At 40.4% G+C, this 13,680-nt stretch overlaps 1 protein-coding gene across 6 annotated transcripts in view; it reads right to left on the minus strand.

Moving 5' to 3' along the window:
• Positions 1-13,680, minus strand: part of ARID1B (AT-rich interaction domain 1B) — a 326,525-nt gene that overhangs the window by 220,087 nt on the left and 92,758 nt on the right. For all 6 annotated transcript variants that reach the window (XM_059841926.1, XM_059841925.1, XM_059841924.1 and 3 more), the window contains exon 5: positions 5,296-5,406. In XM_059841926.1, coding sequence (XP_059697909.1) covers positions 5,296-5,406 — 111 coding nt within the window. The remainder of the gene's footprint in view (positions 1-5,295; positions 5,407-13,680) is intronic.

The raw sequence follows: 13,680 nt of genomic DNA on the forward strand, positions 1-13,680 counted from the left end.
GAGGCACATCAGTTTTATCCTTCTTGATGTAAAAACAGTGGAGAATTTAATTCACAAGTATTACATACTCGTATTTCTTTCTTTTTCACGGTTTACCGTACTCCCAAACAGATATTTTCAGGCAGAGACATGAACAACTTCAGGACAGATTTGCTGTCATGTACTACACACATCTATCAGCTGGCAACAGCATTTCCCTCCCAAGAATTTAAAAAAATCAATTTATAGGAATTTTTTCCTCTTCATTCTCAAATCACAACCAATACTCTGTATTTTTAAAATAGTACTTAAATTTAGATCAAACTTTGTATTTGCTTACCTGCAAAGAATTCAACTAAGATTACAAAAAAGAGGGACACTGCACTATCTTCTCCTTTAATACTGGTTTGTCCTTACAAGAAAGGCTACAGTGGTAATTAATATTTACATGATGGTAGTACCCACAACCCTGATCATGATTAGGGCTTACTGGACTAAGCTGTATATAAATGTCACCAGAGTCCCTCGTCCTAGTAGTTTAATCTCTGAGAAAAGAAGAGTTACCTCCTGCTCCCAATCACAGTTGCTCAAGTCATGCTGGGAGGTGCTTTCCTGGTCTATTAAGACTCCACCCATTAAAGGCATTTGTTCAGGGTGTGCTGTTGCTGGAGATGACTTTCCAAGCTACTTCATATTCTAGAAGTAGAACAGAGAATCTGGATTCCCAAACCCTCCCATGAATTTTCCTCATAGCCTACACCTACCGAGATCCATCTGAAATTATGCTGTTCCATGAGTCAAGTGCATCTAGTTTTGGATTTAGTTCACTACTAATTCCCAACAGAGGTCCTCTGAAATCTAATTTAGTACTGCCTTCTACAACAAAAAAGGTGTGTCAACCGGAAGAAAAACTGTCCAGCACTCTAAACATCTTTCAGAGGCTCATTAAAATGAGGTAGAACAGAATTGTGAAGCAGCTAATAAAATCAGGAAGGGATTGCTGATGTGCTGTTTTGCACAGTACCAAGCATAATGAAACAAGACAACTGACATGTTAAAAAAGTTTATCTGTCCAAGCTACAGTATATATTATTTTGAGCTCTAAAGCTCAAACAACTATAGATGTGCAGAATCACAACCAACTCTGTCAGGTCACAGGACTGCGTAAGATTCAAGTGGCATTCTACCTCCACTGCTGGCTACTATTTTGTTTTGCATAGGAATTGCTTTGCCTCAATGAAAACACCCAGTGAATAACTGATGTCACAGAATGAATCCATTAACTCTGAATTCTGAACAATCTGAGCAGAGTAGTGATTCCCTCAATTCCAGACACAATCCTCCCCTTCCAACACTGCACGAACTCCAGAAAGCACAAGATAAACCTAAGTTATAACACTAAAGCTACAATTTCCCTACAGTTTACATGGATGCAGGTGAGGACCACCACAACCCCACCCTGTCCACAGCCCCCATCCATGCATGCTCATGCCTCCACACTTGCACTCATGGGCTTGCATTAAGCAGCTTAGGGATGGGAACTGGCAGAAAACTCGCCTTACAAAAAGAAGTGAACTGTCTTCTGTCTGTCTGTAGCTCTGTGACTGCTACAGGGCCTGACTGTGAACACTAGAATCTGCTGTGCCACCATGTCTCAGCTGACAGGATGACAGCATCTTAAACCCTTCCAGAAAGATCAGACAGTCATTTAGGATACGGCTAAAATCAAAGCTGCTGTGGCCCCCCCGTCTGTCCGCTTTCCCATCACAGTTACTGGTTTCCATCTCCTTGTCCGAGGTGCCACTGATGCCCATGCAGTTACTCAGTGATTCAAACACTAACCCAGAAATAGAGGGAGACTATTTTTCATCTGGTTGAGCTCCCCTAGTCAAATCCACTGGCCAGTCCCAGAAGCAACAGTGGAGGAGACGGGAAGGCACAGACAACAGTGGGGCAGGACTGCAGCTGCCCTGGCTTACAACAGCTCGAGATACCACAGAGCTTTTACCAGTAGGTTGCAACAAAAAAGGCCTTAGCAGAAACCTGTCTTTTAAAAGCTTGGCAACCTTGGGCCATTCAGCCTCATAGCTCAAAGAAGCACACCTGACGCTGGGCAAAAAAGGGCCTTATTAAAACAAAGTAACAGTAAAAGCAGTAGCAGCTACCTGAAATGATTTTAATACTCATGCCAATTTAAAAGAAATATATTAAATAATGTTTTCTGCTCTTTATTCTAGCAACACAATCCAACGTGAACATTTATAAATGCACTTATTAAAGACAAAATAAAGGATTAGTCTTCATACACACACAGCCTACTGCTGACACAAGCTCCTTTACTGCAACAACAAATCTGCAGATACATCCTTTGGAAGCTTTTTCCTGCAAGTCTGCTCCAGCTTTCTCACAATAGAAAAAATGTGTATTTTGCTATTATCCCTTAAGTCTTCATAAATATGTTCTGTAGTAGTTGTTCTCCAGACAATTTCATTCAGGTCTCTCCCCCTTTATTCCTTCACTTTAATAGGGAACAGTTTCTGTTTATGACTTCCTTTCCTTCACAAAGTACCCAACTCCCATGTTTTCTCAAAGGCTTGAGATTTCCTTCTAATTGTGACCCCAACAAAAGTGCTTGGAGCACTATTCTGTGCAACTTTTCATTTGGGCTCTCAGTGACTCCACATGGTCAGAGACCCACAGGTCAAACCCTCCAGATATCAGAGCAGTTAGGAGAAGGAAAGCAAGCATTGTATAGAATCTGACAGGCCATTAGAAGTAGCTAATAAAGCCATATTTTGTTTGTAGCCATTTGTTACCAACCCACATTACAAATTTGTCTGCTTTGAACTTTATGGGAACATTCATGCCAGGACTTTTATATACAATGTGTGAAGGAAACGGAACAACTATTGAGCTGTTTAGCTGCGCTTACTGTGACACAAACCTGCTGAAAAAACTCCCCCAAAGGGTGACACAAGCCAGCATTCAGTGCTGCAGAAAGTGGCCAGCTCCTCTTCGAATCCATCAAAGGGAAATTCTTTTTTTAAAGCCACATCAGAGAAAACCATTCACCATTTAGTATTACATCTCTTTTGTTGTTTTTCGCCACTTGTATAAGCTTGCTATATAGCTGCTGTGATTTTACACAATGCCCTTAAGAAATAAAAAGATAACGGGCAAATTGTATAAATACCAGAATACCATGAAACAAGACATAACTAAATTTTATTAAAAGCCTAACACCACTGCTATAATTTCAAGCTTCACTGTACAGACAACTTACTGACTACTACCCTGAAGAACCACATTACCCAAAAACAAGCTTAAGAAGCCATATTGCGTATACCAAAATAGGAATACTGAACAAGGAGGAGTGATCAAGGGTTTTCATAAGCAGTCTAAAACAGAATAAAGAACTCTCCTGCTTCAGGGAAAAACCACCATGTTCAAACCATTACTCCAAATAGAGAGTTATATTCAAGCTTTTAATGTATGGATCATCAAAAAAAAAAAAACCCTTGGTGCTGCATACAAAGAATTGAAGTAATTTTTAAATTTGAAAAACAAAACAAACAAAAACCCCACACCAAGACCAAAATGCAAAATTACAGTATCCTCCATTCCCCTTCTCATGAAAACAGCAGTGGTTTTTGAGTGTATGAAGTGTTCTCAGGTTACACATCAAAGCTTTTCAGTAATTAGGAGTCTCAGTAACAGCATTCGGGACCAACTTTTTAAGTTCTGTGGCCAAAATGGTTAACATTCACTGTTAATACAACCAGCTTACTCATACCTAGAATAATTATGAGCTACTAAATATACCAAACACTCTGGGACACAGATAATACCCAATACTCTGCTTAAATATCATGATGCTGGAGATAGGACAGAGCATGGATTAAAAGTAGGACAATTGTTTAAGAAAAAACACAGGCAAATTAGCAGAACATTAGCTGATAAATAACTTTACTTCTCTCTATCCAAATAAACACTGTTCATGAAAAACTGGGAGATAAAAAGTCCTTTTTAGTATCCCTGCTTTTTAAACTAGGTAGTTATTGCCAAAACAGTTCAATGTCCACAGGAGCTACTATTTTTAAGGTAACTGCCAGCATCCATTCTTGAGAACTGTTCAGACAAACCAGTCTGTTTTAAAAAGAGCTCCTGAAAACTGTCAATTAATACCAGGTTCAAAGCAAATGGATATCTTTTCTCATACCAGTTTCCATAGCTTCTCCTGAGACTTGCATGTTTCAAATGTCATGTAAAGAATTTGTAGCACATATACTCTCCTAGGTGCCAAAGACGTAACTTTAAAATGCTATGAAGATGTTTATTGCCCTGTTTTTAGGGATTTACAATTGTGCCATGTGCCAGAAGTAATATATACATCATACTACCAGATTTCACAAATAAATGTGATATCTTAATACAGAAAACTTTTCAGAGAGATCTCTCTGCCAACTGCAAATGAATAAATACCCAGTGAACCATGGGAAATATCTTACATGTTTCTGATACATCATTCCAAGCCAGAGGTCACATAGTTTATATAAAGTTTTCATCATTTAGGCTGAACATATTCTAGTTGGTTTAAATTCATGTTGGTTTATACCAACAAACAAGAAAATCCCCAAACCACAAAGAGCACATAGAGACAAGGCTAAGTACTTTGTCTGTTACAAGACCTTCAAAAATGCAAGCAGCTGCAATGTCTTCACAACATATATTCATTTGTGCTCCTTCCCCCACAGCAGAATGTGGAGAGCTCAGAAAAGCTGATAAATATTGGTCCAAAATAATCTCCTAATCAAAAATCAACCTAGCCCAAGTATTGCTGCCATTCCTGCTTCTTCACTTGTGTAGTAATAGATATTACCAGAATAACAATGTCAAACAATACTGATTATCAGGTTTTGGAACAGACAGCACTTGGTAACAGTATTCTAAACCAAAATCTACTGAAAACACTTGAAAGAGGACACAAAAAAAAAGCCTCCTCCTCACTAGATTGGTTTGTGCAAGAATGAAATTCCTAAAGTTAAAAAATCAATCCATTTCCTCTATGCAAATACACATGTGCAGAAGCACAGAACATGCATGTGCATAAATAATGCTGTTCTGAACCAGAACAAGCCGAAGCCAAGTCCATTCACACACAAGCTATCTGTTCCCACATTTCTAAAAACAATTTTTCATCAACCTTATTTAGTATTTCTTCTTTCACTACTTCTCATCTGCTCATCCCAGATGCAATAAACCGGTATGTAAAGTGCTTTCAATTTTAAAATCCTGAAACAAACATTATTTTCTTACTGGTAAGCTCGATGGTCTTTCTTGCTGGATTAGATTCAAGTCTTCATGGTTAGGCTTTCCTGGGGCCATAGGGGGTTGAGATCTGGTTCCATAGCCTTCCTGAGACATGTCCTGCAACAACAGTTGTAAAAGAATTATTAACCTGACTCAGTAATTATAATTAAACCTGCATCACGGAAGGGTGAAAATAAAAGAGCTGAGTGCTGATGTGTTTTTTTTGATCTTAAGTTTTTACTAGTTAAACCTTTCTGATACAAGTATCAAGTCCACACAGGTACAGCTATGACATGTGCTGTTTGTAAAGAAAACCAGGGAGCTGAGATGCATGCCAACCACCAGCAGGGAATCATACCACTGGAACATGGGAAAACACACAAAACCAAACCACTTAAACAACCCCATTTTACTGTAAAAGAGTTAGTAACAAGCACAAACATTCATCCTACTCTAAGACGTATTCTCAAGCGTTTTGATAAAGTACTGAGCCAGGTGGAAGACTGGACTTGAAAATAGGATTGCAATCACGCTGTGTAATCAGACTCCTATAACAAGCCTGGATTTACCATTGGTAGTACTGGCGCAAATTTCAAACCCTGGCCATCAGGTCATAGCACACAGCACAGTTACTGCATCTGCTGGAGGCACATTCTGTTTGAAGGTTAGAGGGCACATGCATTTGATCAAGCATAGCTCCAAAGCTTGTACCAGTAACCTGGGGATTTTCCTCCCTGCACAGGCCCAACCAGTTGTAGTTAATGGCCCAACACAACACCCACCATACACGGCTGGGGGGAGCAATGAAACATCCTGCCCTGCACCCCATTCTCCCACCCTTAGCACAAGCTCATATCACACACAGAGATACTTGCCCATTGCAAAGCCTTAAATTCAGGCTTCATTTTAGCTTCTAGAGCAGCTTCTACACCAGCTTCTTTAGGGAAAACAACAGAAAGCTCAATACTGACTTCAGCATGTATAACTGGCAGGGAAAGTTGAAGAACCTGTTCCTGCTAGAAAAGATATCTCACCTTTTTCTTTGTTTTTAAATGATTTAACTCTCCTCTCTCCTTCCCTAGTTTACTACCATTTCAATTTGCTTCAGCCACCCTAAGGCCTTAGATTTTGTGGCATACCCGAAGCAGGCAGGAGCTGCAAGGCACAGAAGGACAGGGCAAGCTGCCCTCTGCCCCGCCCCACCATCACCTTGCTGCTGCCTGTGCAGGGCTGCTCGGGCAGCCCAGTGCCCACAGCCACAGCTGCAGCTCATGCAGAGACTTCAGAAGGCAGCTGGCTGGCAGAGCAGGAAAGCTTTCTGTCTCCGGTTTTAGCCCAGCTTCTGACAGAGAGAAATTTGTTAACAACTGTACCATTTCCATTCAGCCCTTCCACCCATTTGGACTCTCACAGATTATTTTAAGGGATGCAGAAAATTCAATGGGGCTAATTAAACAAACCCCAGCAAACCTGATACGATATAAACCCAGCAATAAATGACCCTATCCCTAAGCCTGTGCCAAGTAAAATCAAGAAACACTTAAAAGGCCAGCACTTCAATGTGGTTACCAGCAGAGGGTAACAATTAGGCTTAAGGGTGACAAAGGCTGATGGCTGAATGATTATTATCCCCTGTGACCCCCCGCACTCCCTCCCGCCCAGATTTCCACTTGTCACACAGCTCTCCTGCTGCGCACACCAGCAGGTTCCTGTGGATTAACAGTGAGGTTTAAAATCAACAAATGGCACAAGGCCTCCATTCAGCAGCCTTCACCCCAGTACAAAGGAGTAGAAAGGTGCAGGACAGCTTCACAATAGGCAAACAAATGAGCAAACCTCTGCTTTCCTTTTTATTTGAAAAAGCGCATGCACACAAACACACACACACACACACACACACGCACCACGCTCACGCACGCTGGGGCTGTCACTACACAGGCATTCCCAATACACCCAGCAACCCCATATTTCAATTTCCAATTCAGCATTCAACGCTGTTCTTCCTAATTCTTAAAAAATTACACCAAATAAAAACCACTTGTCAAAACAACAACAAAAACCACATAGCTATACCAAGACTGGTGAAAAAGGATAAATGGGATATTCAGTTTAGGAGACGTCATTGTAGAAACACAATTGTTCCTTTTTCTAAACAGACACTACAGGATTTTGCTGGTAAGCAAAACATGTTTTTTATATTTTGAAAAATCAAGAGCCATTACTTCCTTACGAAGTACCAAGCACGGGTTTTCCCACATGTTTGAAAGATTTTAACCTTGCTTCCTACTGAAATTTCCAGGGAGATCAGAGCAGGAGAGAGAAGAGACAGCATGCTTTCTCATGAGAAATACTGCAGGTTGAATGGAATTTACTTTTACCTGGGTATTTGAAGACTATGTATGAAATGTCTTTCCACACACTGAAGAGCACATTAAAAACCCCAGACACAACACCCTTTGTCTTTTTAAATGCACTGTTTTCATAGAGCTTTCCTTTCTGTCTGTAGAAAAATCAAATCCATTTGCTGAGTTGTAGGTGAGGTTTGCAAACACACAGACATTTGTGTTTGTTAATGATGGAGGCACCTGTGCTCTCCAAATGGGACTGAGATTACAAACTCTTTCTCACATTCTCTGTAAAGCTATGTAGATACTTGAATCACTAGAAACTTGGAAAGCGGCTCTTGAGAAATAAAGGATCAGTTTGCTCTCAGTAAGCTGCAGGCTTGGGAATCTCCCAGACGAAATATGCATGGGACTGTGTGTATAATTTTATCTGTTTATACACATGTATTGTCCAATAAAAACAGTCCACTTATATCCTAAACATAATGATTAAATAATAGCATATTTCACTAAGAGGTTGGCTTCATAACCAAAGTAGTGCTTAGTATCATTTTCACTGAAAAACAGAAGAGAGAAAATCCCTACTGCCTGTCTTCAGTTCTGCATTTGGAAATTTTGTTAACATACAGCATATTACAGAATAGCGACAACAGATTTTGAGAGATAAATAAGAAATAAGGACAGAAGTATTAGAGTAAATTGTCTGTCACGGAGGAAATGCATGGAATTGGCAATTCTCACAGCTTTGAAAGGTCATTTTTCTTCCTAGCATCTAGGAATGGATTTATCCGGGACTGAAGAGAGGGAACATAAGGGGAAGAGAAACATGTTACCACGTGTTGTGCTACAGTCATGGCTGAGGAATTCCCCATTGATACTGGGGCTCAGTCTTCTCCTGGGATTCCTGACTTTTTTTTGTTCGACTCCCAGTATTTCATCCATCATTGACATTGGTTTTCAAAATAAAGCTTATGACTTTTTATGAATCACAGAAAATCCTGCCTCCCATAGATGAGCATGTGTCTAAGACAGAAACCTAGGCTTTTATAAACAGAAGGCTACAAGTTTCCACTCAGAACTTCCCAACTTGGCACAAACCCAATCATATCATAGCTGTTACAGCACAAACTGTCAACAAAGTTGTAAAATAACTAAAGTCAGGGTTTCCCCCATCAGATTTTAGAAAAGCACAAGGACAAATAATCAGCAAGTCATAAACATATACTCAAAATAGCTGAGGTTTAGACTTTTTTAGACTTTTAAAAACACACTTATGACTAAAATAGGTAGACAAAAAAAGGACTAGACAGAGCCTAAAGCCCATATATTGGGTAAGCTGTTCAGAAATCGATCCATAAACAATTATTATATTTGGGAAGCAATAATAATAACTAACTGCTTATAATTCACAGAGCCTGGACTACTTTCAGCTTTTACATACGTACACTTTCAGCTTTTTCTGCAAATTGGGGTGTATGGAGCTCAAGATTTGTGTAGTCTAAGGAGTAAGGAAGGAAACGGGATATTTTCATCCCTCTTGTTCTCTGTTACTGTATTCATCTTCTAGACTTTCCAAGTCTCAAATTCTGGTGTGGGATTTCACTACCACAGAGGTTTAAAGTGATGGAGAGAACCTACATACTGGCCTGCAATAAAGTCAAAGGCTCCTTGTTCCTGCCTCCCACAATTCTTGCAGCTGGACACACATCCCTTGGTTTGTATTAGTGGTCTTTGTTAGACCACTGTGTTAGATGGTGCAACTTAAAACTTGCCAGCTAAGTAACCCCTTCCCCTGCAGCTTTATCATGGCTTACTGAGCTGAGCTGGCCTTGGGAAGGGTTGGGTGAGCAAGAGAGGAAGGAAACTTCCCTTCAGCAGCAGCCAGCCATGAGCATGGCTCCACACTTGCAGGAGTCAATTACACTGCAACCACTCTGGAACAGGCCACTGCCAGACAGTTTTTTCCCTTTTTCCCCTTACCATATGCAGCGGTAATTAGTGTCATGCTCTCATTCTCTAGCTGAATGTAGCCTAAGACAAGCAAGCCTGTCCACATGGATAAGTTTTCTGCAAATCTGAATGAATATAGTGCTGAAAATGATTGAAACCATGTAGATGCAATGCACATTTGTTTTAAGTTTTGCCGAAGAAGATTAGATCTAATTATTAAATAGTTTAAATTATTTTTAATGGAAAATGAAAGCATAGTGAAAATATTAATGTTTGAGGGAAAACCACATTTAAAGGAGGGTTGGGTGAAAAATGTCATTCAGGCTTCATTCACTTCTACTGCAGTGAGTTTCAGAGGGATAACATGACCACCCAGGAAGATAAGTACCATGATGGTTAAAAAGAAAGAAGATAATTTATTTAAAATAATATGCTAGAATTCAATCTGAACAAAACTCATTAAAAACTATTTTAGCCCATGTTCTTGATTCAGTGGGTTAATCTTAAGAACACTTCAAGTGTAAGCGCAGCAAATTCTATAGCAATGTGACAACATGCAAGACTGAAAACAAATGTTAATTCTTTTTTTTTCTTTTTTTCTTTTTTTTTTTTTGCCTCAGACCACTTGAGAATGGAAATCAGAACCCAATAGAGCAGCAAAGAGAAGTGGACAGCCCTATAGTACAAGAGCATTTTGCTCATCTCTGAAGGAATACTACTGAACAGAAAGAAGCCAAGTGATATGTTAGGGGGCTATGCTAGAAGGATATGCCTCGTTACCAGTCAACCAAGCATCTGTTCATTCTGTGTAGGTAAGTATGTATCAACATATCTCCCCTATTTCTACCTTCTGCACTAACAGAGTACAATGAAGAAAAAAATACCAGAATGGCGACATATCCCTAAAGAGTCAACTTCTAGCCCAACCCTAATACCTAACATGTAACCTCCCAAGTTGTATATTCTCTGGTAGCACAAAACTGACAACAAAGGCCAGCCAACCTGTTAGAGGAATATTGTAGGTAAGGCTGCACTCAGAAAAAATGTTATGCCCAAGGGCACAGGCAACACAGAGTCTCATGCAAGCAGCCCTGTGGGGAACGATCCACTAAGCACAAAAGAGCAGAGATGTTTGCTTGAATCCTGGCCAGATGGTCTGCAGAAGTCCTGCAGGATGTATATGGACTCTTGCAGAAGTTCTTGGGTCAAGAACAAATGCATACATACATATCTTGAATTTTATTAATCAGAAAAAGAGAAGGAAAAAATGAAACAGAAGCCTACAAAGCCTTGAAGAAAATTGCTATCTTGCAGCTGGAGAGCACTGTGCACAAACCAGCAAGCAAGTCTCTTGCTGCACAGGAAGAACAGGTGATAGCTGGAAAAAAATTGTTTTGTCCGTCCTAGCACCTATTACACCAATAAAAAAGAAGAGCATGCTAACCACCGGAGATGGATTACCAATGCAGTCTGGTAATCCTCTTAAACACGCGAGTCTGTGTTTACGTGATGAACTGACTAAACCCTGTTCACAACCAGAATACGTAAATCTCTTCAAGCCAACCCTCTACCACCACCACGGAAAGCGGAATGGAGACAAGGAAAGCAGCGGTCCTGAAGAACGGCAGCCAGGAGGCTGGCATCTCCCACAACACGCTGACACTCTTGTGCTGACTGCTACATCAGTGGGACCAGCAAGCAGCAACTGCAGCTCTTTCACATCATTATCATTTGCCCACAGTCAGGCCAGGGCTGGAACATGCCCTCAGAAACAAAGAGGGCATTTTCCTCTGCCTCACCAAATTAACTTTGGTCTTCAATATCTTTACATGTACTATAGGGAATCAACAACTTCAGAAAATTGCCAAAGCAAAATAGCCCCTTCCTTTTCGAAGTGGCGAAATTAATCCAGAAATCATAACTAATCTGTAAGAGAAAAATCCTACCATGTACATGGAGACATTTGGAAAACCAGCCAGTTTGCGTGCCTCAAGTGCTGACCAGTCACTGTCTGTAAGACACCTCATCACTTTCTTCAATGTTATTAATACTGTCCCTTCCAAGATATCTGCAGTTTCTTTCTAAAACTTACTATACCCTAGACATCCTTTGTAAAGTTGATCATTTACCATTTACAGTGGTAACATAATTTTCTCCCTTCATGATCCCAGTCATCATGAAATGACATCTAAGTTAAGTCATAAGACATTGCAGAGGGAAGAAAAAAAACACACTATGCAGCAGCTGATGCAAAAGATAGTTAGGTAAGCAAATATATTATTGAGGGTCAGCTCATCAGAATAGTCCAGAAGTTACCAGAAAGTCAGACTACCTAACTATCAAAAGCTTTTTGCTGTAGAATACACTGCTAACATTTTAAGCACAGACAGGGTCAAAAATACCTCTCCACATCTTACAGGAAGATTTTTTTGTTTGGATAACACAGCTTCTAGTTGCATATTAGGTAACCTGAGCCAACCAACAAGTCAGAAGGGTCTTTCTTCCTCAACGCTCTAGTCCATTTTCACATGTGTCTTGCTATATGGCCTCCAGGAGCCACATTAAACAAGTGATGCAGGAAGAGCTCCAAGATGAAATCATTCTCAGAAACCCTTATCTTGCTTTTCTCTTTCACCACTATTGCATTCCATGGATCACAGAGCATATCAATAGTGGATTTAATCAGAAACAAGACATTTCTTCTCGTTTTCCTCTTTCATACTTGTAACATGCCACAAGAAAAATAGGCCAGTTTGATGTTTGTATTAAAATGTGACTGCTGCACACCACACAACCTGATAAACAGCTGTCAGCTCTTCATTTACAGGCAAAAAAGGTAGGATTTTGTTCTACAGATCTAAAGTTCCAGTTTATTTATAAAGAGATGAGAGAGAGTCCAAAGAAGTAATCTGAGAAATGTAACTTGGAAATGAAGGGTAAAAAATTATCATTTTATTTCCATGCATTTTCCCATGTTTACAGAGCTTTTTGGACTTTTCCTAAAAAACCCACAAGGCCTGACAGTCCAACCACGCTTTCATTTTCTACACCCCCTCCTTCCTCTCCCTGCCATTTTTTCACTGACAAAGCTATATTTAAAACTAAACAGAAGAAAAAAGTTTATTTAAAAAGAGGCCTGGCTGGTTTTGCATGTCCTATTCTTTACAGTCACTTGGGACAGACTACTATGTTAATGTGATGACTTACAGATTTTGTGCCATCCAGCATCCTGCCCTGCCACACTACTCCTTCCTAAAATTCCAGAATCGCTTCAGCAGAACCGAGACGTGAAGCTGGGCTGAGAAACAGCTCTGCACCCCAAAGAAACAGCTAAACCCGGCAAAAGGTGGGAGAGGGGCAGGATTTAAAACCTGCCATTGCTTTCAACTCAGCTGCTGCAGAAGCAGAGAGCTGGGGGGCTCTGTGCCCCAGAGGGCAGCAGCCTGCCCCAGACTGCCTGCTGCCGCTGAGGAAGCTCTCCCAAGCATACGGCTCGCTGGCAGAAATGAGGTCAGAGCACTGCCCGCAGCTTACAGCAGAGCTGAAAGCCTGAAGCCAGCTTACAGAATAAAGAGAAAAGCTGCACCGAGAGCAGCTGCTACCTCTAGGCTAATCGAGCTAGGTACCCAAGGATGAGACTTCCTCACTCAAGACTGGGAAACATTACTTCAGTGTTTTCTTAGGGGCACATCTGTGTCTTTGCTTTGAGGTAGAAGCCAGGACTTCATCTAAAGGCTCATGAAAACCTGCAAATCAGTGAGGAAGGGCTGCAAAACATCACTGAGGTTACATTAAAAAAAAAAACAGAATAGAGAGGTTTGCTTCCTAGCCCCTGTCCCTCATATATAAAGCTATATCATATAAGAGATAATTTATATCACAGTCCAGTAACACCTGCTAACTTATCCTCTAATACTCCACCACAGAGAGCCCTTAAATAAAAACTGAAAGGAGATTTACCTACTATTTTATAAGCAGTACAATCATAGGAGAAGGAACTGAAGCAAAAAAGTCAGTAATGAACTTGGTAAAGAAGGTATTCTCAACTGGTCTCTACTGTTTTGGTGAACTTTGGTTTTCAGTATGTGAAAGCACT

This window comes from Haemorhous mexicanus, chromosome 3 (assembly GCF_027477595.1).
Source record: "Haemorhous mexicanus isolate bHaeMex1 chromosome 3, bHaeMex1.pri, whole genome shotgun sequence".
Taxonomy (NCBI): domain Eukaryota; kingdom Metazoa; phylum Chordata; class Aves; order Passeriformes; family Fringillidae; genus Haemorhous; species Haemorhous mexicanus.